Genomic DNA, 27,891 nt, shown 5'->3' with positions numbered 1-27,891 from the left:
GGGGACTGCAACATATAATGTTGAAGTTATTAGGAGCAACACAGATAAGCAGCCCTTTGCACTGAATCCTGCTGCTGCTTTGCTTTTTCTACTTCAAACATCTTCCTCGTACATTCGACAAACATTATTCGTACCAGTACATCATCATCACCATCATCAGCCTGACTATACTCACTGCAGGGCCAAGGCATCTCCCATATTCTTCCAAAAATTCCGGTCCTGTGCCAGCTGCATCCCCTTGACCCCTGCAAACGTCTTAACCTCATCCACCCACCTATATTTCTGCTGCCCCCTGCTACTCTTTCCTTCCCTTGGAACCCAGTTTGTTACCCTAAGCGACCATCGGTTATCTTTTCTTCATGCTACATGACCTGCTCATGCCCATTTCTTCTTCTTAATTTCCACTAGAATGTCAGTAACTTGAGTTATTTCTCTGACCCACTCTGCATGCTTCCTATCTCTTAATGTTACCCCTACCATTTTTTGTTCCATAGCCCTCTGGGTTGTCCTCAACTTAAGTAGAACTCTTAGTTAGCCTCCATGTTTCAGCCCCATAGGTGAGTACAAGTAAGATGCAACTGTTGTATACTTTCCTCTTGAGCGATACCGGTAAGCTGCTAATCATCATCTGGGAGTGCTTGCCAAATGCGCTCCATCCCAATCTTATTCCGTACCAGTACATATCTCCACAAATATACAATATTGCCTGACACAATGCCACACAGTCTTCCAGTCTCCTACTTTTTTTCTCTACCACCACCCCTGCCCATCTGTCCCAAACCAAGCTATGTTGGCCTTGAGATTCCCAGACACCCGTGGAAGAGTCACGCGCTGGAGCCACTGCTTCAGCTGCATTTCCTTGACGTTTGCAGACAGCCATAGAGAACCACAGCAAGCCTTGCCTGACTATGCTTAACCGAACTTGTGCTCTGTAAACCAGGTTATTGATACAAGTTCAACCAGGCTTAGAAACACAGCATAACCAAGCATAACAAAGTTTTTGCTTGCTTAACTGGGCTAAGCCACAGCCATTCTTCCCAACACTCGCATCATCTAAAGACTTTTCGCATGCCACAGCCTTTATTTTGTTAGTGAAAATGAAACAGTATCAGAGAAGTTGAGTTCTACAATATTTCATGGTCGTAGGCAAGTATGGTGTGCCAGTCTATCCCGATTTGTACATTTTTACAAAGAAACAAACCTACCAAGTCAAAACAAGATGACTTCTGTTCACCAAGCAGTACATATTTCTCAGTAAATGCACAGGGTAGTCTTTTCTGAGCAGGCAACCTTTTACAAATGCACAAGCAGACTACCGCAGCAGACAACAATTCCATGAACACACCCAGCTGCCTACCCACACTGGTGGAGCGCTGATCCCAACAAACGCAGGTCTTTCATGGCCAATGGAAGAACTGCATTTCAGAGGACAATGAGGGCCTGTAAAATGCATGCATATTTTAAAATGCTCCTTTGTAAAGAGCAACGTGGCAAAGTACCCAGTGACACATGCTGGATAGACGAGTTTCAAAAAAAATGTTTGGAAAAGGAACACAGCTTCATGGATTTTAGGTAACATATTTTCCAATGCATAAGACGCAGTTGTTTTTACAAAACTTTTGCTAGCGCATCCTATACAATGATGCACCATAGGAGTACATATGTCTTTTTTGAATTTTGCACAGATGTTCCCGCATAAATTATTTTATCATGAAACGGTGGCGGTAACAACTTCCATGATTATGAAACCTACAAGCCCTATGTATTGGTAGCATGAAATACCAAAAGATGGCAACATGCACACTTCCCCCCTGCTCACACTGCCAAGACAAGCCGATTCACAAAGTTGCTATTTGCAACTTTGCTTTGCAGGTATTGCATGTGTGTGGCCCATTTTCTATGTGCACTTCACCCGAAGCCAGGGCATGGCAACAAGAGGGTAATGCTAGGAGCGAAAAGGATGGTTTAGCAGCACAGATGGCAGAAATCAGCTAAAATTTTCATAGTGCATCAAAAGATGAAGCTTTTGAAAGCTTTGAGCAAAAATAAAGTGTTGCTGCTCTGCCTCTGCAAGGCTTTTTTAAGCATGAATCTTCTATTTTTATTATTTCGCATTGCATCAGGGTCCGTATTCCAAGTCGTCATTATCGAATGTGTCATTATCTCCCTGACCTTGAGTAATCTGTTTACTGGAAACACCAGAACCTGATGTCAGTTTGTTTGCACTAATGAGATGACTTGAGGGCAGGTAGACAGCGACACTTTCGATAAAGCAAACTCAGAATATGGATCCTTGAGTGTTCTCGCAGGCATGGAGCATTTCATGATGGTCACACAAGCATGTACAATCAACACCCATTGCTATAAATGGGCAAATTGAGCAGCATCTTATACAAGAGTGCATCTTATATACCAACCCTTTAAGCCTTTAAATATGGAGGGTGGGGGGTGCATCTTATACAAAGGCATGCCTATACACCAGAAAATACAGTATTTGTCTTGTGTTCTCTCTCTTTGTGGCAATTATAATTGTGCATGCGTGTGAATGTCTTATTACAAGACTCACACTTGAATGGCTTTTCGCCCTTGTGGGATCGCACATGCCGCACCAGGGTTGAATTATGTGCAAAGGCCATGGGACACAGCTGGCACAGGTATGGCTTCTCACCAGTGTGAGTGCGAAGGTGTGTCACCAGGTGTTTCTTAAATGCAAAGGCACTGCTGCACTGGTCACAAGTGTATGGACGGTCTCCTGAGTGCATGCGAACATGTTCTACAAGGGCACCCTTTAGTGCAAAACCAGCGCCACAGTGATCACAAAGGTATGGTCCGTTGCCCGCATGGCGGCGGATATGGTCGTGCAGATGGCCCCATTGTGCAAAGTTGGCACCGCAGTAGTTGCAACGGTATGGACGAGAGCCAGTATGAGCACGAACATGCACTGCTAGGCTCTTCTGTCGTGCAAAGCAGCTGCCACAGTGGTTGCACTTGTACGGACGCTCGCCCGTATGAATACGGAAGTGTTCCACAAGACTCTTTTTATATGCAAAGACCTTGTTGCAGTGGCTGCACTGGTGCACATTCTTATCAATCTGTTTTCCTCCAGAGCTGTCTTCACTGATAACAACAGATGTCTTGGATGGTGTGGGGTGCATCCCACCCTGCACATCTTGTCCAGGAAGAAAGACAGGCTTGATATCTGCAGTCTCCAGCCCACCATCTGAAGAGAGAGTAATATGTGTATCAAAAAAAAAGTGCCAGCCCACACACAGTCACAGTTCACTAGACACTCCTGACAGAAGCAGGTGAATATACAGAAGGCAGTTTTATAGAGCATATTTGCCAGTATGCACAAAGTAGACTTAGCAAAAGAGGCTTATAAAGATGTCAATTTGGAAACAAAATGTCTAACTTTTGGTATCTGCAAAGACTTGTTTGGTTTATGGGGTTTAACATCCTTAACCAACTCAGCTATAAGAAATGCCGTAGTGGAGGGCACCAGAAATTTCAACCACCTGGCGTGCATTGGCATCGCACAGGAGATGATATCTGCAAAGAGCTAAGGATGAATCTTCCAGCTTGCAAATATCTTGCAATTACCAGGTAAACGACATGGAGAAGCATGGGCTGCATAGCTTGTGTTTTCACCACGCACTGCTTAATCATGCATACGACATCACTGACATGTAAACAAGCTTCGAAAACATGCAGACACACACAAAAAAGCACGGATAACCAGCTTTAAGCTGAAAATGCAGCTCAGTACATATTAAATGTGTAACTGAAACCATCAGGCTGAGACTTGCACTGGCAAAGCCTCAAGGAAACAATCGGCATTTCCGAGGCCTCGTTTTTTTTTTCTTTTGGCACTTACTCATTGCGCGCCTTCAGGTTTATGTTATAGTAAACTGAAAGCATGTTAAAAAAAAAGTCGTTTCTGTTGTGAATAACAACTGGTTCACACGAAAGGAAAGGCGCAGTATCTGTCACACTTGTTCTGTGGACACCTGCAACGCTACCTGTGGGGAGGGAGGAAGATGGGAGTGAAAGTGGAAAGAGAAAAAGGGGTGCTGCAAAGGGCTCCGGAGTAATTTCGACCACCTGGGGATCTTTAACACAGAGGGCTCCAGAGTAATTTCAACTACCTGGGGATCTTTAATGTCTTTAACGTGCTGACATCACACAGCACACGGAATCCTCTTCCTATCACCTCCATCGGAATGCAGCCGACTACTTCGGTACTTTAGGTTTTGGGGAAAGGAGGCACAGTATACTTCTGGTGGGCACCATGAAATCGTGGACATCCATACTTCATTAGGTCAAGGTCACTTGAAGGTCAAATTTAGTGCCACACAAAGATTGGCTCTACCTAGCGTATGAACAGTTAGCTTCAATTGTAACTTAGTTTATAAGAAAGGAAAGGCACAGTATGTCAAGGTCACTTGAAGGTGAAAACCGGCACCGATGGCTCGAATTGAAGCGAAAGCTTCACTACGCCAGGTTTTCAAGCTGTCAGCATGGAAGTAAATTTGACCATGAAAAACTTAATATCAAGAAAATCTCGAACCGCACCTTAATTAGGGAAGGGAGGAAGGTGAGAGTGAAAGCAAAAGCAGAGAAGGGTGCCGTAGTGAAGGGCTCCAGAGTAATTTCGACCATCTGGGGACCTTAACGTGCACTGACATCGCACAGCACACGGACACCTCTTCGTTTCGCCTTTATTAAAATGCAGCAAAGTACTTCAGTACTTTAGCTTTTGGGAAAAGGAAGGCGCAGTATACCTCAGGTGGACTAGAGGTGTGCTCTCTAGCCCGGGCTCGGGCCGGGCCAGGGTATATTCCTGTCGGGCAGGCCAGGCCAGGCCAGACCAAATGGTGAGTGCGTGCCTATGGATCTTCATGAAAGCGGTAATATGGCCATGGTGCTCTAAGTATTTTACTGCCTTCCTTCCGTGCCCGATCTCTCTACCCCCTCCCCTCCCCAGATGTCGGTCCCTTCTAATCCAAGCACCCTCGCTATGAGCAGATCTGATAGCTGTCAATCACCAACAAAGGGGCTGCTTGTGGGCATCGAGCTTTGACTTTCACGTTTCCTGCCGGCATAGGTATTCAGGTATCTTTCAATTGGCCCTCCGCACCGTCGAATCTTCTCACGGGCCTCGGTTGAGGCGTGTTCCTGGCATCTACGTTGCCACATTGCGCCTTGTCAATGCATCCGCTGTGCTTAAGTTGCCTCTTGTTTCTCGGTGGAGACAATGCAGCGCCAGCGCCGATAGATGCACACGTTCATAAAAAAAAATCGCCGAAAACCACGACCTTGCACTCCTTTGCTTCTGCTGCTGGCAGTTCTCTTTTCAAGTAGGCTCGGTTGTGTTTTGCTGCCCGTGACCACACCACAGTTGTTCCCTCGTACCTTTAGTTTATGCCGTGATCTTTAAACTGTGAGACTTAAACTATGTTACAGTATAGTGTTCAGAATCTTAGAAGTGGCATCGCGGCTGGGCGCTTTAAGCTGATTTTCCAAAGTTGCTGCGAAAAGTGCTGTATGGGAGAAATTTGCAATCATAGTTGACAGTGCAAGCTCTGCAGGACATTCTTTCCTTACGAATCATCAAAAACTGGAACATCGCGTCTCCAGAAGCACCACTAGTAAGATGACCAACTCACCCAACGCATGTACAACTACTACTTTTCTTCAGCCAAATTCACAGCTTCCAGTAGCCGCGAAAGAAAAATTGACTACAGCTTTAGCATATTTTTGTGCTAAAGATATGCGCCCATTTGACATAGTGTTTGTGGCTTTGCAAAAGTGACCCAAGAGTTAATCAGCATTGGAGCTCACCATGGCAATGTTCAGGTTGACGAGGTCCTTCCCCATCGCACCAAGTCTTTAGAAAGGTAGCCAATCTAGCAGCAGAAGTTTGTGGCAACTTAATACCTGATGTTGATGTTCTGACAGCTATGAGTGACGGAAGCTGTGCGATCACTACAGACGTGGACTGACAATTTCCGAAAAGTGGCGTACGCAACGGCTACGACACATTATTTTGACGACTGCGGCTGCACTCCCACATTCTTTTCACTTGCAATTTTGCCCATGAACGAAAAACAGGAGAAAACATTAGAAGAGAGCTACAATAGTGTTTTTCTAAACTGGGAACCGACAGAGATGCTGTGCAGAAAGCCACGTTTGTGACAGACAATGGTGCAAACATCATGAGTGCTCTTCAGCCCTACAAGAGATTAAACTGCTGCGCTCATCTCCTTAACACTGTGCTTCAACACATTCTTCAAGGATTTCACTGCAGTGGAAACTCTGACTATCCATGACACACTGGAAAATGTCAAAACCCTGGTAAAATTCTTGAAACAAAGTGACCTAGCTAGCCAACTGAGCCATACCGCTTCTTGAAGCAAGGAGCTCTTCAATCATGGAAAACATGGACAAGAAGAACTGATTGCGTTTCTGGAACCATTTGCCGAAGCAACGAGTGCCCTGGAGGCTGAGAAGCCAACGCTGCCTCTAGCGTTGCTAAATTTTGCCTAACTCGAAAGAATTCCCAGTGAGCCAATTGAGCCATCAAAGACCGCAGATATGGCGAAGATTCGGCAGCGTGCCCACCATTTCCTACAGACGAGTCATCCTGACGATGGATCACAAGATAACTACGATTTTCTGCCCACAATTTCTACATCCGCGGATGGTTTTCGTCAATGAGTGAGATGAAGTATACGGGCACTTGAAAGAGCTCGCTGCATCGTCATCATGAGCGTTATCGGCCAGAGCACAAAAAAGACATCCGGTGAAAAAACCCTGCATGGACCAGTTAAACGAGTGGAGTGAAGCTGCCAGTAAAGAAACTACAGAGCGAGACAAGCTCACAGAGTACATCGCCACGGAGTCAACGCCTTGCGCAGACTTCGAGTTAGCTAATTTTTGGAGAAGCAAAGAAGCTGCGTATCCAAAACTTTCTCTTACCAAGAAAATGTTGGTCATTCCAGCCATTAGTTGAAGCAGTGAACGCAACTTCAGCATGGCTGGATTCATCATGAAGGAGCGCTGTACCTACCTGAAGCCGTCATCAATGGACAACCTGTTGTTCTCGCACAGTAACTTGGAATGATTTTTTCCACTTTGTCTTTGTATAACCAGTAAATTTCAACTGATACGCGAGAACTCAACATTCCAACGCCCTGAATAAACTTATTCATCATCATCATCATCAGCCTGACTATACCCACTGCAGATCGAAGGCCTCTCCCATATTTCTCCACTTAACCCGGTTCTGTGCTAGCTGCATCCACTTGACCCCTGCAAACTTTTTAACCTCATCCACCCACCTAACTTTCTGTAGCCCCCTGCTACGCTTTCCTTCCCTTGGAATCCAGTTTGTTACCCCAAGCGACAATCAGTTATCCTCTCTTCGCACTAAATGTCCTGCCCATGTCCATTTCTTCTTCTTTATTTCCACTAGAATGTCGGTAACTTGAGTTATTTCTCTGACCCACTCAGCACGCTTCCTATCTCTTAATGTTACATCTACCATTTTTCGTTCCATAGCCCTCTGGGTTGTCCTCAGCTTAAGCAGAACTCTCTTGATTAGCCTCCACGTTTCAGCCCCATAGGTGAGTACAGGTAAGATGCAACTGTTATATCCTTTCCTATTTAGCGATACCGGTAAGCTGCTAGTCATAACCTATGAGTGCTTGCCACATGCGCTCCATCCCAATCTTATTCTTCTTATTTCCTTTTCATGGTCTGGACCTGCGGTTACTACCTGTCCTAAGTAGACATATTCACCTACTACTTCCAGCACTTCGCTACCTAATGTAAACTGCTGTTCCTTTCCGAGGCTGTTGAACATTACCTTAGTCTTCTGCATATTGATTTTCAAGCCTACCTTTCTACTTTTCCTGTCTAGGTCACCAATCATTATTTGCAGTTCATCCCCCGAGTTGCTTAGCAAGGCAATGTCATCAGCAAATCGCAGATTAGTGAGGTATTCTCCATCTGCCCTTATTCCTAACCGCTCCCATTCCAAGTCTCTGAATACTTCCTCTAAGCAAGCTGTGAATAGTACTGGGGAGATTGTGTCTCCTTGCCTAACACCTTTCTTTATGGGAATTTTGTTTCTTTATGCAAAGCTATGGTTGCTGTGCAGCCACTATATATATCTTCCAGCACTTTCACGCACGGCTCGTCTACCCCCTGATTTCGCAATGCCTGCATCACCGCCGAGGTTTCAACTGAGTCAAATGCTTTTTCGTAATCAATGAATGTTATGTATAAGGGCTGGTTATATTCCGAGCATTTTTTATCATCTGATAGACGGTATGGATATGATCGATAGTACAGTACCATTTCCGAAAACCTGCTTGATTCTTTGCTTGATTGCAGTCTAAGGTTGTCCTGATTCTATTAGCGATTACCTGAGTAAATACCTTATACGTAACAGACAGTAAGCTGATTGGTCTAATTTTTAAGGTCCTTAGAGTCCCCTTTCTTATGAATGAGGATAATGTTTGCATTCTTCCACGGTTCCGGTACCATCGATGACATCAGGCACTGCGTATACAGGGTGGCCAGCTTTTCTAACCCGATATCCCCCCGTCCTTTCAGCAAATCTGTAGTTATCTGATCCTCTCCAGCTGATTTCCCCCTTTTCATAGTTTCTAATGCTTTCTTGGCCTCGTCCTTCGTAACTGTTGGGACGTCCGACTGTTTTTCCCTATAGCCAATCTCCTTATGGTCCTGACTACTTTGGCTACTGTAGAGATCTATATAGAACTCCTCGGCTACTTTGACTATCTTATCCATATTCGTGATGACGTTGCCCTCCTTGTCCCTCATCGCATACATCTGGTTTTTGCCTATGCCCAATTTCTTGCCCCATTCTTTACATCATGCTCAATTTTCTCCATGTTATACTTCCTTATATCGGCCGCCTTTCGCTTATTGATTAGCTTTGATATCTTGGCCAATTCAATCTGGTCTGTTGGATTGGTAGCTTTCATACTCTGGCGCTTCTTAATTAAATCTTTTGTCTCCTTAGACAGCTTACCAGTATCCTCTCTAACTATCCTAGCGCCTACTTCTACCACACATTCAGTAATGATATCTCTGAAATTATTGTTCATTGCTTCTGCCCTCCCCCTCACCGCTAATTCGTTGATGGATTTCTTTCTTACTAATTGGTTGCGTTCCTTCTTCAGATTTAGGCTGATTCGGGACCTTACCATCCTGTGGTCACTGCATCACACTTTCCCGATTACCCCTACATCTTGCATAATGGCGGCGGTTGAACACATTATGAAGTCAATTTCAGTTTTAGTCTCCCGTTAGGACTTTTCCATGTCCATTTCCGGTTCTTCCGTTTGCTGACGAAGGTATTCATGATCATAAGTTATTGCGCTCTGCAAACTCACTGCTATTCCTAGAACCAATGCCATAGTCCCCTATTGCCTGCTTTTTCCCTACCTTGGCATTGAAGTCGCATGCCTTCAGTTTATATCGCTTATTAAGCCTAATAACGATGCCTGTCACCCTCTAAATAATACTATGGAATTCATCTATATTACCTGCTATATACTTATTGACAAGGAAACCTACTCCTAGTTGTCGCCTCTCTGATAAACCTCGATAACACAGTACATGCCCATCCTTCAGTACAGTATATGCCTCATTCGGCCTCCTAACCTCACTAAGCCCTATGATATCCCATTTCATACCCTCTAGTTCCTCTAACAGCACTGCTAAACTAGCTTCACTAGCTAGGGTTCTAGCGTTAAACGTTGCCAGGGTCAGTTTCCAATGGCAGCCTGTCCAGCTGAGCCAGGTATTCTTAGCACCCCCTGCTGCGTCACAGGTCTGACCACCGCCGTGGTCAGTTGTTCCGCAGCCACTGGTGACTGAGGGCCGGGGTTTTATGGAGCTTATCATAGAAGGTTGCGGCCAATTACTGCACCAGGGTGGCCAACTCCTGTTCTGGTGAGAGAGTGCGTTGCCGGAGGTGTTCACCGGCATCAGGTCGCGCCCCAAACCTGTTTATGCAATTCCATCGACACGGAGATATTTTTTTTTAATTTAATCCGGTGGAGAATTGCGTGGCACCGGGATTTGAGCCCCGGTCCTCTTGCATGCGAGGCGGATGTTCTACCACTACGCCCCCGCTGCGCCGGTAAACTTAATATCGGAATAAACTTATCGTGATTATTTATTTCTCTTTTGTTGCATCAACTGCTATTAGAGCAGGTCAGGCGGGGCTGGGCTTGGTTTGGGTCCCTATCATAGTACCCGGGCCGGGCTCAGGATGAAAATTTCGGCCCGTGCAGTGGACAGCATGGAATAGTGGACACCAACACTTCCTTAGGCCAAGGTCATTTGAAGGACAAATTTAGAACCATGCAGTGGGGAGCCAGTTTAGACCTTATCCTTCAACGAAACCCCATTACGTTGAACCATAACATTATGCCAAGTAACCAACAAGACACACTACTTTACGGACCACCGGAGTGTTTTCGTCGGAATCAATAGAGATGAAACCAACTGAAAATATTGGAATCAAAAAAGATGAAACCAAGTGAAACAAATATGTTTCACAATGAAACTAAGTGAAACAAATATGTTTCACAATGTGTTTAATCCAAGCTTGGCAATGAGCCTAACCATGCATATGAAGCTTTCGCTTTCCTACAGGGTTAACCAAAAATAAACCACCAGCCAATTTTTTGCCCTCATACTACGATATACCAAAAATGCTTGGTTTTTCATGGCGAAGAATACCTTCACCTATTATTACATTAATGTTTGCATCCTAAGAAAGAGATCTCCATGTAATTATTACATATTTGTTGCGCAGACAAGTATTATCCAGACCAGCACAAAAAAAGAACTGCAGGACACCTGGAAAATGTTTAAATGTCAGAAGAAATCGGTCATGTGACTTATGGCAGGTCTCAGTGGCTGCAAACATTAGGGGGTGATCAAGACTTGGTGTTTAACAGTTCATTGAGAAGTATTGCAATAGAATGCAAAAACTTGGAAATATAAAACTTGGAAAAAACTGCCTCTATCCTATGTGTGAAAAAATCCTTGGAAGGATAAAAGATGAGTGCGGCAGCTCTTGCTTTTAGGCCTCGATAAAAAAAAGGACAGAAAGGACAGTTTGTTGGCCACAATTTCCAGCAGAAAAGCCTGGAGACGATTAAATGATTAAAAGACAAGGCCTTTCCTTGTATACTGTAATCCTTTAGCCAGAACCAAGAGGGAAGCTATAGCCTACCTTTTTAACTAATCCTTGAAATTTGTCCAAATGACAGACTGCAGCAAGGTTTTGCTTCTTTTACGTGGATGCAGCAACCTCTATGAAAAAAAATTCACACTTTTGCTGAAGCCGTGTTACCCAAAAATGATCCATGCCACCTGCCCAGTTCCATCGCATTTGAGAACTCAAAAAGCATTACAAGGATGCTTATGAATCTATTGCTTTAATCAGGGGTACATTCTGAAAGCACATTTTCAGGTGTGCACGTTCATAGCAGTTACCAGAAGTGGCTGTCCTAACTGAAGACTATCATCTCAGATTGGGTAACGTGACATCAAGCCTTTGATTGCTACAACTGCTACCTTTCTGACCTAAAGACCGTCGCAGGAAGTTTCTTATGTGATGAGGCTGCTTCAATGAGGATGACTCAAGCTGACTCAGGACAACCTCATAGGAGACCTGGTGTACTTGTGCAAAAACTTTTCTTATGACCATTATAAGAAACTAGAATGTTGGGTGTGCAATCCACATAACAATATTGTACAAACTGAGAATGTACACAAAAGAATCACTGCTTTTTTTTTGTAGGAAAGTTGTGAAAAAAAGTGTTTCCAGATTGCAGTCCACCTTGGACAAAAACGAGGTATTTTCAGCGCTCATGCAGACTTCAAGGGTAATGGCTGGTTAACATTCTAGGCTACCTAAGAATAGAAGGCATCGGATGTTTCGAATTGCAAACACGCTTCTGCAACATTTGTTGACATTGAGCATTTGTTTTCAGCCTACAATGTTTTATCAGTTAGAAGGGGCACAACTTGGAGCCCATTAATCAGAGGATGGTGTTTGCATGATAGTGATTGTTTGGATTTACCAGTTATTCCAAGGACGGTTTTTTCTATCATGGGCTCTCAACGGATGAACATAGGTCCGTTCAGAACAACTTATTTTTACCGGCAATGTTTTCTTTTATCAGGTATATCGGGTGTCCCGACCTTTGTAACGGCAAGCATCAATAGAACCGGGCGTGGCTCTATACACTTCAAGCCCCTAACTACAAAACAATATTTGCATAAATGGCAATGTTTTTATTAATGTTGAAGCGAGGTGTATTTCTGCAATAAATAACTTTAATTAGTGTATGAGTGGATATGTTAAGCTCATAGTATATCAGGTAATTTAAACTGACCTTATCTGTGCTTTTTTAAATCTACAACCTCCCGTCCAGGTTTACATTGCTGGTTTTTATTTTTGTAACAGAACAGGCCAACTCCAACTGGTGCTAAACAGAAAATATCGTTTATAAGTGCCTTAAGGGATTTCTATAGTTGAATTTGCACTGTGTTTGAATCCAGGCACATCAAATGTTTTTAATATTTTTAACATTATTTCCATAGGCTTCTGGTGACAGATAGCAACCTCCCCCTTTGCTGAAGCACGTGAATTGTGTGATACGCTTTGGGACAGCTTTTAGAAAACTCCTTCTTAAGTTCGCACCTTTCGTAAAGTCCCAAATCAATTCGCCAGTTTTCTCATTTGAGGCAGATTAATATATGTGGACTTTTGATGTTTTTAGCATCTATTTTTCTTCGTTCGGAACGTAAAATGCGCATTTCTAGTTCTAAGAAATCTGGCCGCTAATCATCAGTAAGATTATTCCAGTCAGTAATGGTCTTTGGACAAAACGAATATTAGGCAGTAATGACTTTTCAGAAAAAAAAAATTTGTAAAACAATTTCACTGAAAACAATTTTGCTCTAAATACAGACTAAAAGTAGTATGACAGATAATTTCAAGTGTTTATTTGGGGGAAGGGGGGTAAGCGGGGCAATGATATAGCATAATTTGAAAGAATGCAAGGAACTTAAAGAACACTTCCCTTCACTATTTCAGCACCTGACCAGCCAAGTAAAACTTTGGGTGAATTATTGTTGGCGTCAACGTTTTATTTCGTAAAAATAGCTATTAGAATGAGAGGCAATTAGAAAAGGTGTATAGTCTAAACACCACTTTGTAACCACAGTATGCAATAATGTTGACAGTTTAGCAAATGTAACTGCACTGATTTTTCACTTCTCTTTTTTTCAGTTGGCGACACTGTGTCTTGTGCTTTTAATTTTTGGCAGACAGATCCACAACGTGCAAACTTGTTTCGGAGGTTTTCCTGAGCATTTAAGGAGCACTTGGCCTCATCTGTGTTGCAACATCACCACCTACAGAACAGCTGTGTAAGGTTAGTTCCTTGTATGTACTGGGTACAGCATAAACCACTAGCCCTATTTATAAAACTGAACTTAGGAATGTCCCTTTTTTCTTGCATTGACATTAAACAACCACAAATTCTCCCATTCCAATCATGTAGATAGCCATTTATTTACTGTCTTTTGCACATTTGTTACTTAAACATGTGTGCTAGAAATAACAGTCAGCTTATATTTGCAAACACTACTTACAAACTGCAATAAAATTCCTTTCTGTGCAGGTCTGACCCTCTTTGTTTGGAAGTTGCACAGAGGAAGCAGCTCAGCAGCGAGATGTTGAGAGAGCATCAGTCACTTTTCACAGCAACAAAAAAAAACATTTAACAATACACTATGCGGGGCTCAACGAGTCGTCGAAAATGCCTTTGGCTTACTGGCTGAAAAATGGCTGATACTAAGTCGACCCTTTAAAGCTAAAAATGAAAATGTCAGGCACATCAATCATTTCAGCATGCGTATCGTTACACAACTTTTTGATGACTGAAACAGCGTCCTCTCGTGCAGTTGACTGCCCACCTTGCCGACCATGAGGACTGCAGCTAATCAATAGGACCTGGCGGCAAGATTTGGAGAATGGCGCAACAACTTTGTGCTGCCACAAATCATCACCCAGCAAGGTTCCAGATAAAAGAAATATCTGTGAACAATAACTGGCACTAATAACTGGCACTGTTCCTTACTTATATTATTCACTCCAATAACTTTATGATGAGTAATTGTGACATGCTGGAGAGAGCACATACACATCAATGTTCTGTGTGTTTTGTGTCCAGGCTTGCCTAAGCTGCAAACACTTCAGTGGAAGTGGCAAGGTTCCCTGGCAAGAAGAAATGACCAGAAGCAACACAGTGTGTAGTTTATGATAGCATTTATTTTGACCTATAACACCATAATTTACATTGCATGGTTTGTGTGCCAATACTGATAATAGCACCCTTGCTCACTTTATCATCTTCTCAAAAAATTATGTTTTACATATGTACCGTCTTTGCCAAAAGTAACCAGGCAGCATGTTTTGCTTGTCACTTGTATTTTAAAGCCGTTAAATAATCTCACATAATCACAACTTGTTACGAAGTGAGGACAGGCTCTGCTCTTAATTTTTTACATATTTAAAGCTTCAGATGTAGAATGAATTCACCTCCACAGGGCTGAGAAGCAGACCCTGCTGCCTGGTTACTTTTGGCAAAGACGGTACATTGCAGGTACATTCGGCAGAACTTTTTCGACAGAAAACAAAACAGATGAAATGACATTAATGTAAAAGTTGCCAGTGATTTAACCCTGTAACGCCCTGCTTTCGAACAACACTGAGTGTACAAATGTGAATAGTTTTTGCTGGCGGTTTCAGGAGAACACCACCACACTTTTTAAGAACTACACTAGCCATATTTAAAAACATATTCACTAAGTCAGTAAAGCAGCAAATGGGTCTAGCTGGCTTGTATTTCTTAACATACTACTATGGGTACAAAAGAATAAGGGACTAAAAACAGCGTGCTCTGCCTGTCTGTCTATTTTAGTCCCTTGTTCTCTCACAGCCAGAGTAGGACCATAAGAAATTAAAACTTTCTATAACAGCTTTGTGTCAGTTCTTTGAGGGGTAGAATACATGTCGTATGTAATAAAATAATTAGTTCTGCCAAGCAGCATAACATTCCGTGAGCCATGCAATGTCACTGCAAGTTAGAGAGCCTAAGGTGGTCTAAATTACCGTAAAAACCCACATAAAATACGAGGTTTTCTTTCCCAATTTTATAATGTTGATTACTGTTGATTAAGGCTGATTACTGCCTTGGATTATATGCAGATCCAAACAAATTTCAGCTTAAATTCATAGTTCCAGCCTCAATATTAATCAGTGCTATCAGCCTCAGGCTTTCAGCTAGAGGAGGCGCTAACGATGGCACGATGGTTTCAATTTCACCACGATGCCTGCGTGATCGTCGCGACCATGGTGCCCGAGGCGCACACGCAACCTGAAGGCGGTCATTTGCACTTCACAGGATGTAGGGACAGCAAAAGGATCACTTGAAACATTGCATGGGACTCTTACGGGCCTCTCCAGCCATGCTGGCCATGCCCTACAGCCGAATTGCGGACGCTTGATCAGCATTACCAAGGAGCATGTCTGGTGCGTTCAAGAAATACGGGATACCAAACACATTTAGAGGTAGTGAAGAGAAAGATGCCTTTAGCAAGGAACTCTCAGGAAACAATACACTGGACGACGATGATCGCGGAAACCGCAAATACAACACTTCGTGGGCACATAAGCTATGCTACTACATGTGGTGCTAGAAGCGAAGAGGCGCGAGTGCAGAACATGCTAGCCGGCAGCTAATGTGCTGCCATCCTCCGTCTGAGCTGCAAGTCATTTTAGAACCAACTGAGGACCATGTAGTTTCCGCAACTGTGTGAACGTGCGCTGTTTTTACAGTGCGTGCATGAACTTCTCCGATCAAGTGTGTAGGCACGAGAAGGGGAGCGAAACAGCACCAGCATATGAAGGTTTGCAGTACTATTTTGCGGCTAGTATGGGGTGGTGTTGGACGCGAAAGCGCGGAGCGCGCATGCCTTACGAGGCAATTACGAAATATAGTTCAAATAAACACTTTTACTTATCTTTCCTCGCTCGCATTATACACAGATGAAAGCTCTTTTTTTTTTTTTCGTTTTTGCTATAGTATTCTGAAATTACACCTCGTAATATGCGGACTTTTAGGACAATTAAAAACCTTAAACTATGTGTGGGGTCAGGACGTTCAAAACCCCACAAACCAATTTAGTGCTGCTGCAAGGTCTTGCGGTGGAATGGTTCTCAATTTTTTTTCATCCCTTTACTGATGCATCTCGTGTGTACAATTTTATTGCGTTAACTGTTCCTATGTTGCTGTAGTTTGCTCGTTCTAATTATGCAAGGATTTATTCTCAATAATTACCAATTTTTCGCTCTCACTTTAGGGCTAGGGCATTTTAGGGCTACACATAGAAAGGAAGATATGCTATCCAAAGTATCAAATACTAATTTGAATTCTCTTCTTTCATGACTCTTTGGAGCCTGTTGTACATCATCGTATGAATTTCAAACATTGCATCCAACTGATCTCTTTGGTTGAGCGTTCGCAGCTGCTCAGCGAGCGCCATGCACATATGGTATACGGCATCTTGTGGCTGCTGTTGATGCCTCTCTGTTCGCGAGTGCAGCCGCTCCATGCAGGCAGCAATAGCCAATGGTCTGCAAGTTAAAAAATGCTTTAGTGGTCACGCACTGCGCACCCATCCCTGCTTTACCTCTGCTGTTCCCTCGGTGACCGCCTCACTTTTTTCAGCCTTGGTGTCCTTTGGAAAAAATAAATGCCTTCTCAGCAGTGAAATGTATTCATTCTAGAAGCCCCATAGAAAGTGGCAAGGTGCAAGCGTGTTACAAAAAAAAGCTCATGTCACAGCATTTCCCCTACCTTTCAACATCAGAGTCTCTTGTTTCTCTTGTCTCGAGATGGCTGCGATAATGAATGTGCAAATGCCATGCTTGTCCTGATTGTGTTACATTTCAGTGATTGCAGCCTTGTACGCCTACATACAAAGGTGTTTACCTTTCAGCTGCAGCCACTACTGTTGTGGCTGAGCCATTTGAATGAACAGAAGAGGACAAAGTTCCAGGCAGTTCAGCTTGGTCTTGCAGGTTCCTGTTTCCGGTGAAAACCAGATATATTACATGAATAAGCCTGTAAGTTCTGGTGGCCTAACGAAGTTTACACAATACAAATGGAATGCATTATTGTTGATATGGTCATGAGTAGCAGGTTATAACTTATATGTGAGAAAGCAGAACAGTCTTTAGCAACTTGGTGTTGTGAAAGGGTAAAATAGAGACTTGAGTAGAGCCTGCGAAATATATTTACACATAAGGAGAGCATGATAGCTTACATTTTGTTTTTAAAAGGTTGCTGACTTAATGTAACTGTCATATACTCCCGCGGTTTCGCGTGGATAACGTACAACAAAAAAGCCAGGCTACACACGCTATTGAACATCTTGGAAAATTGTTCCACTCACATTGGGTCCCTTGAAACAGGTTCCATCATTCCTCGCACGTGACTAAAATGATTCCACTTGATGGTGGCAATGTCTGTGGCACCACTCTTCGTCGTCATCTTTACCTGATTCCCGATTTTCACAAAGGTGTCGTTTAGATTTCTAAATTTTCTGTGGCACATCGAATCTACGGGAAAATAAAAGGCCCTCTTATTCTTCACCTGTAGAGGGAAGTGAATTGGTGGACTGCTCGTTTTCATTGCCTGCGCTCTTTCGAGCCATTCACTGTGACACCTACAACTGTTTTGAATGCCTATTCACTCTGCTCTGCAGCAACACTTGTCCGCCATTACTCTGTCGTTGGCCGACAGTATCACGAGCACCGTTGCACATCATTACTCAACATTGGCTGCCACCACAGATCAAGCCCCCAATAAAGTATGTTACACTCACTGTTGTCGCAAAGAAAGGCTTATTTACCCTACGCTTTTTATGTGCTGTCATCAGCGCCCTGCATGTACACTCGTGCAAGCCATTTCAATGACGCACAAGCCACATCCACGGAATAGGAGTAAGCAACGGCAGGGCAAAATGATTGCTTGCGAGTGACGGAGAGTATGCACAAAAACACATCATTGGCACTGAGAAAGTTGCGTTGTTCTCGGGCATCAACGTGAGCAAGCGTAAATAGCAGCTCTACTTACCACCGAAACCAACATTTTTTTTTCCAATTTTCTCCCACACCTGGTTTTTATAGGCAGCATCCATAATGTTCAGATGGCTCTCTAGTAGAGTATTGGGCACTCCTTAGCTGTGTCAATCAGCATCTCCACAGAGAAGGCAGACTGCACAGAAAGGGTGGCTGCTATGTTGACATTAGGAGGGATGCAATGTCGAAAACGCAACTTTCTACCGTGGCGAAAGTGCGAAAAATCTATCAGGGAATGATCGCTCTAGCTGCTTTCCACCTCGGTCAGCATCGAAAATGGCCGAATCCGCTCTGCTCGCTAGATAGTTAGCGTAGTGTAAACGGGCCTTCAGGACATTCAGCCATGAGACATTACGAAGCCATGGCTTGCACCACGCTGTTCCAAGCATAATGGTGATCAGAATAATTTGCTTTTAGCTCCAAATATTACCACTTACTTCAACCTTAGAAGCACTCCTTAATCACAGCATTTTTTTTGCTTCTGAATATGTTTTGTGATTTGTTATTACAGAGAACTCGCTTTATGGTCAGTTTTACTTGAGAATCAAGGAATCCATGTTAACGAGGCACGACTGTAATAGCACTCTGCAGCTGACGTCATGTCAGCACGTGCAGTATTCAGGCAAAGGACCGGCACTGTAGGTCGTTGCAAAGCCTGGAAGTGAGAAATATACGTTACAAGCTCATTTTTAGGTCTTGTACACTGTATGAATGCTCAGTGATGCGTAACGACAGAATGCAAGCATTTTGCAGTCCCTTTCTAGAGCACCTTCCAGGGACCCTTCAAAAGCTCTGCCCAGTGACAGGCCCAGAAAAAGCCTCTGATGTAATGCTTGCAATATGCTTCAATGACAGCTTCAATCCATTAGCTTTGATAGCTTTGATCCATCAGCACTGAGACTCTTATTTCAAATACTGGTGATGACAACCCCTATCTTATTTTCTTTTTCGCTAAAAAAAATTATTTTATCATTTTTTCCAGCTGCATTGGTACTTTCATGGCAGCAAGCGATGCAGCTATTGCCAAGAAAATTTTCCTGCCCTTCAGCTGAAACACATCCAAGACCAAAATGGTCTCCATGATGACTGTGTGCAAATAAACAGCTAGGGAATGCAACCTCAGGAAATCATTGCCGGGAAAAAAAAAACTTAATGTGCAGTCTCCTAGTGAGAAACTATCGCAAGTGCAGCCTGTATGTGGAAATATTTGCTGGCAGCACGACCTTTATTAGATTATTCTTTTCTAGCTTTCAAAAATTAAAAATTTTTTGTTGGCTCTCCCAGTCATTAGGATGCAGTAGACTATTAATACAGGCCAACATCCACCTTTCTGTGGTGTCAATTAGAGAAAAAAAAGTGAAAACACAGCTGCTTACCTTGCAGTCTTGGCATGACCGAAGAGTTTGGATGGTCGTCGAAATCTGACGGACAAGTCTGTGTTCCCCCATCCAGCTTTATAGTCACAGCCTGGGTCGACGAGGACACTCCACAAACACTATGCGAGGGACCGGCGGCTACGTCTACAGTAAGCTTCACCGGTGGCACAAGGTCAGCCTGCACCACTTTAGTCGAACAGGCAGCTGGAGCGATGGATCTGCATTTGTAGACAGAGTGCTCCCACACGACCTGGACCGACAGAAAGAAACAAAGGGTCCCCATTTGTGAGCACATTCTCCCCTGCACAAACACAAGAAAAAACAAGTAATATACGCAGGAGCTACTCAATTTCATGGTATAGACTCTTGGATAAAGGGACACTCCAGCCAACACTTTGGTGTGTAGTAAAAACCCATTCTGAGTGGAGGGCTACAGAGTAATTTTGACCACCTAGGGATCTTTTAACCTTAAAGATCCCCAGGTGGTCGAAATTACTCCGTAGCCCTCCACTATGGCTCCTCTTTCTCTCTTTCCACTTTAACTCCCACCTTCCTCCCTTCCCTTATGGTGCGGTTCAGGTGTCTACAGACACAAGTGTGACAGATACTGCACCTTTCCCTTCCTGTGAACCAATTATTATTGGTTCAGGTGTCTACAGACACAAGTGTGACAGATACTACACCTTTCCCTTCCTGTGAACCAATTATTATTATTATTATTCTCTCGGCCAATGTTGACGTTTGCATGGCAGCAGATGCTGCATATTTTGCTGGCAAAACTTGGCCTGAAAACAGAACAGCTTTTTTTGCAGCCACCCGATACAAGTTCACGACAACAAAGTTAAAGAGGACTCCAGTGTAGCTGTCTGGAAGTGACACATAGCCTTGGGGAACCATGGTAAAAAAAAAACTAGAGTACACATCTCTCATAGCCTGAGTTGCTTTGGGAAGTTAAACCCCATAAACCAACCAAAGCACGCTGCAGAACTCTGCTTGTGAAAGTAGCCTGTGACGGCAATAGCTGCAGCTCGTTTTTCAACCTTATCTGCATCGTAAAAGCTCTCTTTTCAGTCACGGTAGCCTCTCTGTCATTGCAAAGCAGTAATAAATCCTTGCAGGAAAAACCTAACCTTGTTCTCAGTCAGTGTCCCTCTGAATGCTGATGCAAGTATACAGCAGTTTGGGGTCAGAAACATATACACATCTTGCACTAGAGTGCAGGCTCAGTAAAATTATCTACTACTGATTCCAACACATAAACTGGGCTTAAGGCTAAAAAAAAAAATGTGGTACATAGGGACTGGTAAGTGCCTGATCAATAATGTTGACATTGGGAAGCCAGCATAGAGTATCACCACTTTTAAATTCATGGTGATGCCTGAAACAGCTGCTGCAGCTATCAATCCAAGTAAGTAAACACTAAGAAACACCCTTTGCTGGTCAAAGTGTGCTTGCAAATTATTTTAGCTATCATCAAAACTCAGTTTAAACATGGCCCCCCTCCCTCACCTTCAAGACTGTCTTTGTGTAGTTAAGGAAACAAAAACCAAGGGAGGGCAGGAGTTGAGTGTCAAGAAAGGACTTTTTCGTCTTTGGGATGTTAAACCCCATAAACCAAACCAAACCAAAAGTGTTGGCAGCTTCAATTTCAAGTAACTTCCAAATGCAAAGCTTCAAACACCCGCACCAAAAGCATAAGCCCGTCTGGCAAATGTCAGGAAACATTTAAAAAGGGGGTCTATTTGGCCTGGAAATTTTCCCAAAGCACAAACACAATTCTAAAAGGCAATGAGCCTTCCAGCAGGTATCAGACGTTGCAACTTCGAAGGTACGTATTTTGATGCTGCTAGACAAACAGGTTAGTACTATCACTGGCGACAGCATGTTGGAATGCTAGATCCAAAAGCACAACATCTTAGCCGCTGGCAATAATTGTGTACAATCGAAAATCGAGGTTTGTAAGAGCATGGAAACTGCACTGCCTACATTGTTCAGCTGATCTTGCGAGTGGGTCCTCTCGTCTCTGTGTACGTCCAGAGTTGACGCTGTAGGGCGAGATGTATTGGGACAGCTGGGAAACACGCTAGGAACAGCGCTCTGCTTCAGCCGAAGGCGTTCCAGCCGCACTTCGATCACCCTGCCAGTCTGAACATCTGTATACGTTGACGTCCTGATGAAATCACTTGGAACGAAATGTTTCTCGCATACCTGGAAAAAAAAAAAAAGATGAACAGAACAAGAATGATTAGTATCGCTGCTTTAAAAAGCCAGTCGAAGCAAAGGAAAGCGGCGCTTACAACTGTATGCAGTGATGGTGTAAAATTTTCACGAGCGAGAGCCTTTGTCCAGGCCGCCCTCTTCTTCTGGTCTCTCGGGAACCTGTAAACGCGGACCCTTGGACCCTTCACATCATAGTTGGACTTGCAGTTCGGCGCACAGCATGAACCAGGCATTGTAAAGTATAGCTGGGTACGTTTTCTACACCCAAGGACGACGTTTCCTCGTGATTCACATAACGCACGACGGAAATCCAGTCATTGCAGCACGAGACTACGCAGTACGGTTAGGTGCATGGGAGAGGTTGTGTTCACTTGTACGAAAAACTACATCGAAACATGTCTACGCCGTGCCCTTCACAAAGCACGGTAGCACCATAGAGAAAGATTGGTGGCACAGCCGCACGGCGCTCAGAAGTCACATGCACGGCAGCGTCGCTTGTCACACTGGCCCATTGCTTTCTGCGCATGCGCAGCGTTGCTATAACAACAGAGACGCAGTTGGTGTATCGTCTGCATCAAAGTCTGTTTTGTCATGACAACTCGTCCGCCACACACAATTCCTTCGTATGCGAATAACCTACATAAAAATCGGACTTTAAGACCGAATATTAATCTCAAGAATTTAAATGTTTTTGGCAATTTTTTGGTGCAGTCGAAAAACTGATTCTGTTCACTGATCCGCGGAGTAACACATGTACAAGCCGCGTACGTAAGTACCACTAATGAAACTTTAATTACGCCCTAACTCTATGATTAAGCCATTCTTTCTACCATAATTACGCCGTTGTCAATTCTTTTTTTTTTTTCGTGCCTCGGTGTGGAAAGCGAGATTAATGCATCCTTGATACGAGTCATGGTCACGTCCCACTGACAGCGTTGCAGCTTTTCTTTCCTTACATTGGCTTTTGCGTCTGCGACATTCAATCGTTCAGTTGATTCAATTGGCGGCAAGTTAAAATGTTCGTCCTGCTCCCCAACGCATGCTTTAACATATCAGCCCAGCTGTGTGCACGTCCATCTTCACAGGAATCAAACTAACGCGCACGCCATAGAATGCTTCTCCCATCTGAACAGTTTAATCCTGAGTGCAAATTTTGCACAAAAATGGCATTTGCGTGGCCGTGAGTATTTTCTACGCCAAATTTAATTGTTTCAGGTATTTGCCTGATTCGATCAGAAGTCGTATATGTTCGCATCGTATGCGGCGATCCTGAATCAAAACCTGCGCTGCTGGATGGATGGATAGATGATGGATGGATGATAGTGGCTCTGCCCTTTGTATCGGACGGCAGCTTGCGCCGCCTAGCCAAAAAATTAAAAGAAATATATTTATCTCTTCCCTATTTTTAGCTTCTAATTCGCCCCGCCCGTATCTGCCCCCCTCCCTTTTTTTCTTCTCTTTATTCTCTTGACTTTTTCCACCAATCCTCTAACCTCTCTTTTGTCATCAAAACGCGTTCCTCATCCATTCGTCCATCTTCCCAAGCAAATCCCAGCGCTCTCTCCAGATCTGCCGCTTTTCCCGCGGGACGGGCAGGACGAAGTTTTTGGCACCTTAAAACATGTTCCGTTGTTTCCGCCTCAGTTCCGCACGCCGCGCATAATATATCTACTTCCTGAAATTTTTTCCTGTACGTTTTTGTTCTGAGGGCCCCTGTCCTTGCCTCAAACAGCAATGAGCTCCCTCGTGACTTGTCGAATAAACTTTCTTTCTTTATATCCTGTTTTCGAGTTCTATACATACCCAATGCTGATTTTCCGTGCATTCTTTCCCACATTTTCCTTTCTGCCTCCTTTACCTGCTTTTCAATGCTGCTGTTTTGCTGCGGTGCATCTCCAAACTCTAGGTACTTAAATCTGAGCTTTCGGGTTCTGTTAGTCCAATTCGTATTCAGGCTTTTCATGAAGAGGTGCTTGTACATTTTTCGTGCCCACCTTGATTCCTCCATTTCGGTTAGTCTCTGATCATATTTTAGTTTGCTAATTGCCTTTCTAACCTCAAATGATGTCCAGCCCATATATCTCCCTGGACTCCTTCATTAGGTGTGTCGCCATGTGCTCCCAATGCCAATCTACCTACCTTTCTCTGTCTGATTTCAAGGCCTGACTGTACTTCTTATTTCGTGCACAGGACTGCATTTCCAAAAGTAAGTCCTGGTACCATATAACACCCTTCCATACCCCTCTAACAACCTCATACCTGTTATAATTCCAGAGGGCCCTGTGTTTCATAATATCCGAACTCCCTTTCCCTTTGTCTATCGTAATTCTTTCATGCTTTTCTAGGTAATTTTTTCCTTCATTGATCCATATGCCCAGGTATTTATAGCTCTCCACATGTTCAACCTTGGTGCCTTGTATTTCCAGCACATCCCCCCAGTTAAGTTTGCGGACTTCGCACAGAAGCGAGATTCCGAAGGGGCCACCAAGGTCAAGGGGCAGTTTGACGCGGGCAGGTTTATGACGGTCGCGCGGGCGACCGCTTCTCGGAAGTGAGCCCAGAACACATGGCAGCGGGCGACACCGCCGGCTCTCTCCGTCCCGTGCCGCGAGGGAGGCAGAACAGTGCAGTTGGAGCGCACAGCATAAGCACAGTGGCTGTGGGTTCAGCGCTAACTGCTACGTCCCCCGGTTTGAGTGGAGAGGGCGCGGAGGCCATAAATCCCGAAACGCGGCGTAACACGGACCTGGGGAGAACGCGCTGTTGACATGTCTTCCCGGGAAGATGCCTGTGTGTCCCTTTGAATCCGCCGCCCGCGCGCAACCGACCAAGAGCAGGGATCGGAATGTTTGGGCCTGTGGTTTACACGTGTTACCTTGTATTGTTTTGCGTTTGATTATGCAGTGTTTATTGCTTGATTTGGTGTTATGTATGCCAAGCTGTGTTGCCGTACATGGCGTATGATTTAGTTACCGTTTGCGAACGTGCACACGGAGATTGTCATTCAGGGGGCGCGCGCCTCTGTACGGAGCGTTGCACTATTGTTTGTATGCTGCGTTGGTTTGTTTTGTTTGGTGTGCGCCACACCACAGTGCCCCCCCCCCCCCCTCCTTTCCCCGTTAGAGGAGTTTTATGTTGAGCGTACAGCAAGTGTACGCGCAACATTCTCGATGGGGAGGAGTTAAGTTTGCGGACTTCGCACAGAAGCGAGATTCCGAAGGGGCCACCAAGGTCAAGGGGCAGTTTGACGCGGGCAGATTTATGACGGTCGCGCGGGCGACCGCTTCTCGGAAGTGAGCCCAGAACACATGGCAGCGGGCGACACCGCCGGCTCTCTCCGTCCCGTGCCGCGAGGGAGGCAGAACAGTGCAGTTGGAGCGCACAGCATAAGCGCAGTGGCTGTGGGTTCAGCGCTAACTGCTACGTCCCCCGGTTTGAGTGGAGAGGGCGCGGAGGCCATAAATCCCGAAACGCGGCGTAACACGGACCTGGGGAGAACGCGCTGTTGACATGTCTTCCCGGGAAGATGCCTGTGTGTCCCTTTGAATCCGCCGCCCGCGCGCAACCGATCAAGAGCAGGGATCGGAATGTTTGGGCCTGAGGTTTGCGCGTGTGTTTTTTATTTTCGGAAGTGTAACCGTTGACGCCGTTTGTCTTTGCGACTGTTTGGCGCCTCTTGCGTAGGAGGATTTTGGAGAGGGAAAAGTTGCAGATGTATGTGTTTGTGTGCGCAACCACTCGCCGCTTAGTGCGTGCTTTGTGTGTGTTTTATTTGACATGCGTAGGAGAGGGGTATATGTGGCACGATGATTGGCCAGCCCATTTTGAAACACTGAATGTTATTGGCCACAGAGTGACTAGTCGTTGATTGGTCAACGGACTAGACTTGAATTTTGAGCGCTAAGGAAGCAAGGTTGAGACAGTGGGGCTTGGAAGAGAGTGGGGCTCGGAGCAGATCGAGTTGGGCTAGTACGGGAGTGGAGAGCAGACGGGTTGTTCGAGAGGGAGGCTAGGCTGACGGAGGTCTCAAGGGACTCCGGCCTAAAGTGTAGCAGGAGGCCAAGGCCTGATTCTGCTAGCCTCTGACCTCAGATCGTTCACCAGTCGCAGTTAGCCCTCTACGTTTGATGTCGCATCCGACGACATATGTGTAAATACGCCAATCGTAAAAAGTGTAAATAAACGTGTACAGACCGAGAAGAGAAGTCGTCATCTCCGCACCGCAATGTGTCACTGAGCCACGGACGCAGCGGTGGTCACCAACACCACTCGGTACCAGCGAAGGCAGCAGAAGAAACAGCAAGAACACCTGCCGTATAGGGAAGACATCCATTCCCCAAGCCTTCACCTTTTGAGTTTAACTCCCCCTTTCATCATTAAATACCAATAGTCCCAGCTTTTCGCCCTCTTCTCCACAGATCTTAAGCAGCTCCTGCAACCCCTCCCTCTTATCTGCTGACCATGATGGATGATGGTGATGGGCATGGAGGAAGGAACTTCTTCCTCCATGGTGATGGGGCTATTCCAAGCTTCGTACCGGGCGGTCACAATGAATATGTCCTAGCCGAAATTTGAGTTTAAAAAACAAAGAGAAAAAAAAAGAGGGGGAAAAAGGATGTCCGCACAATCACCGTGTGGAGCAGGTTCAGAAGCGAGTTACCGGTGGCGCCATCACCAATTGTTTGCAGCAACAATGCCAGAGATTCGTCTGCAACGTTGGTAGCCCGGCGTTATTTTGCGGGAAGTTTGCATTCAAAGTTTTATCAATAATACATCTACCAGGCAATGAGGCTGCCCATCGCCTCGCTCAAGATGTATACACCCGAGTGGCCATAGAGGCCCCGCTACCCGGAGACAAAGACCCCCTCATCACAAGGAGCTCTCTGAGACTCCCAGACTAAACAGAAGGATATCCACCACCAGATAGGTCCCTATAATACCCTCAGAATGCAGGGCCTGGCGAAAAATTCAGGCCAATCGTTTCCTCATGTTACACTACATAATGAGTTGACAGGGGACCCAGAGGCTTGCAATCTCTGCGACGTACCCCTGAGTTAAAATCACCTAATCTGGCAATGCCCCGATTCTCCGGGGGGTAAAGAAACTGATCCCCTTGGTAAAATTACCTGGGAGTCCTACATCCGCAGCCCAAATGTGGATGAACAAAAGATCGTCCTACGCCTGGCGGAGGAGGCTTAAGTCTTCTCTCTCTCTTTCTCTCTCTCTCTACCAATACCTAATGTGGACAAAACTACACTAAGGTTAAAAAGTAATGTTTTGAGTATTGAAATAAATATTTTCTAACTGATACCGATATGAGATGTCGCCACCAGTGTCATCGCTCAGACAGTTGCTTAATTGTTTTGTCATCGATTCAATTGTCGCATATATACGATGCAAACATCCGAATTCTTAATTTGTGATGAAGTCACTCAAGTACCCCAAACAAATTTGTTATAATATACTATCGACCAAATAAATAAATAAATGCCATTTATGTTTCAAATTTTAGCTGAAAGGATTCTGTGGTTGGGAGAGGCATATTCTACCATTCTACTGCGCGCATGTAATTGCGCAACGCACTGTATATGTACACGACTTCAAAATACAGCAGTTGTGGGAATGGGATTTATTTCCTGATAGACGAATGTGACGACCGATATAGAATTTTTTTGTAGAAGCTAGAAAGGCACGGCCTTTTTTCCTGTTGTTGTTGTGGCTGTAGGAAGAAGGAAAAGAAAATGCACGGGCCTGCTACTGGCCCTGTAACTGAGCCACCTCCGCTGCCTCGTGCAGACAGGAGAGAAAATAGAGAAGAAAGAAAAGGAAGAGGGAGAGAAAGACGCGCGCCGCAGCAACAGCCGTCGTCCACCACCGAAACGGTGGCGGGTGCAATGACGGCCTCAGTCCAGTCGTTCAGTCGTGTCCGACTCTTCGTGACCCTATAGACCATGTCACGCCACGCTTTCCGGTCTCTCACTATCTTCCTAACATCACATAACTTCATCTGCAGTGCTTCGAGGATGC

At 44.7% G+C, this 27,891-nt stretch overlaps 1 protein-coding gene across 6 annotated transcripts; it reads right to left on the bottom strand.

Moving 5' to 3' along the window:
• Positions 1-14: 14 nt before the first annotated feature.
• LOC146188511 (uncharacterized) lies at positions 15-22,372 on the bottom strand. 6 transcript variants are annotated; one of them, XM_084603818.1, is made up of 8 exons: positions 21,942-22,372; positions 21,631-21,852; positions 19,645-19,894; positions 17,581-17,746; positions 17,118-17,210; positions 16,983-17,024; positions 16,816-16,863; positions 16,121-16,759 (listed from the first exon to the last, which is right to left on the bottom strand). In XM_084603818.1, the coding sequence occupies exons 1-8, from the start codon at positions 22,095-22,097 to the stop codon at positions 16,546-16,548; spliced, it is 1,191 nt and encodes a 396-aa protein (XP_084459944.1). In that variant the 5' UTR covers positions 22,098-22,372; the 3' UTR covers positions 16,121-16,545. The 6 variants fall into 6 exon arrangements, 5 of the variants coding, with proteins under 5 accessions (XP_084459943.1, XP_084459946.1, XP_084459944.1 ...); XR_014707540.1 differs by having other exon boundaries at positions 16,675-16,759; positions 16,983-17,058; XM_084603819.1 differs by lacking the exon at positions 16,983-17,024.
• Between the last annotated feature and the right edge of the window lie 5,519 nt (positions 22,373-27,891).

The sequence above is a fragment of the Amblyomma maculatum genome, chromosome 5 (genome assembly GCF_055883805.1).
Source record: "Amblyomma maculatum isolate TAMU_Amacu chromosome 5, ASM5588380v1, whole genome shotgun sequence".
In the NCBI taxonomy this organism is placed as follows: Eukaryota; Metazoa; Arthropoda; class Arachnida; order Ixodida; family Ixodidae; genus Amblyomma; species Amblyomma maculatum.
This window is presented reverse-complemented; position numbering and strand designations above follow the sequence as displayed.

Bases quoted from the DNA above. Each gene is read 5' to 3' on its own strand.
- LOC146188511 (XM_084603817.1), bottom strand. From the start codon at position 22,097: ATGCCTGGTTCATGCTGTGCGCCGAACTGCAAGTCCAACTATGATGTG. The intron at 21,853-21,941 runs GTAAGCGCCGCT...TTTTTTTTCCAG, and splicing joins CACCATCACTGCATACAGTT to GTATGCGAGAAACATTTCGT. The intron at 19,895-21,630 runs GTAGGCAGTGCA...CTGTCGGTCCAG, and splicing joins CGCAAGATCAGCTGAACAAT to GTCGTGTGGGAGCACTCTGT.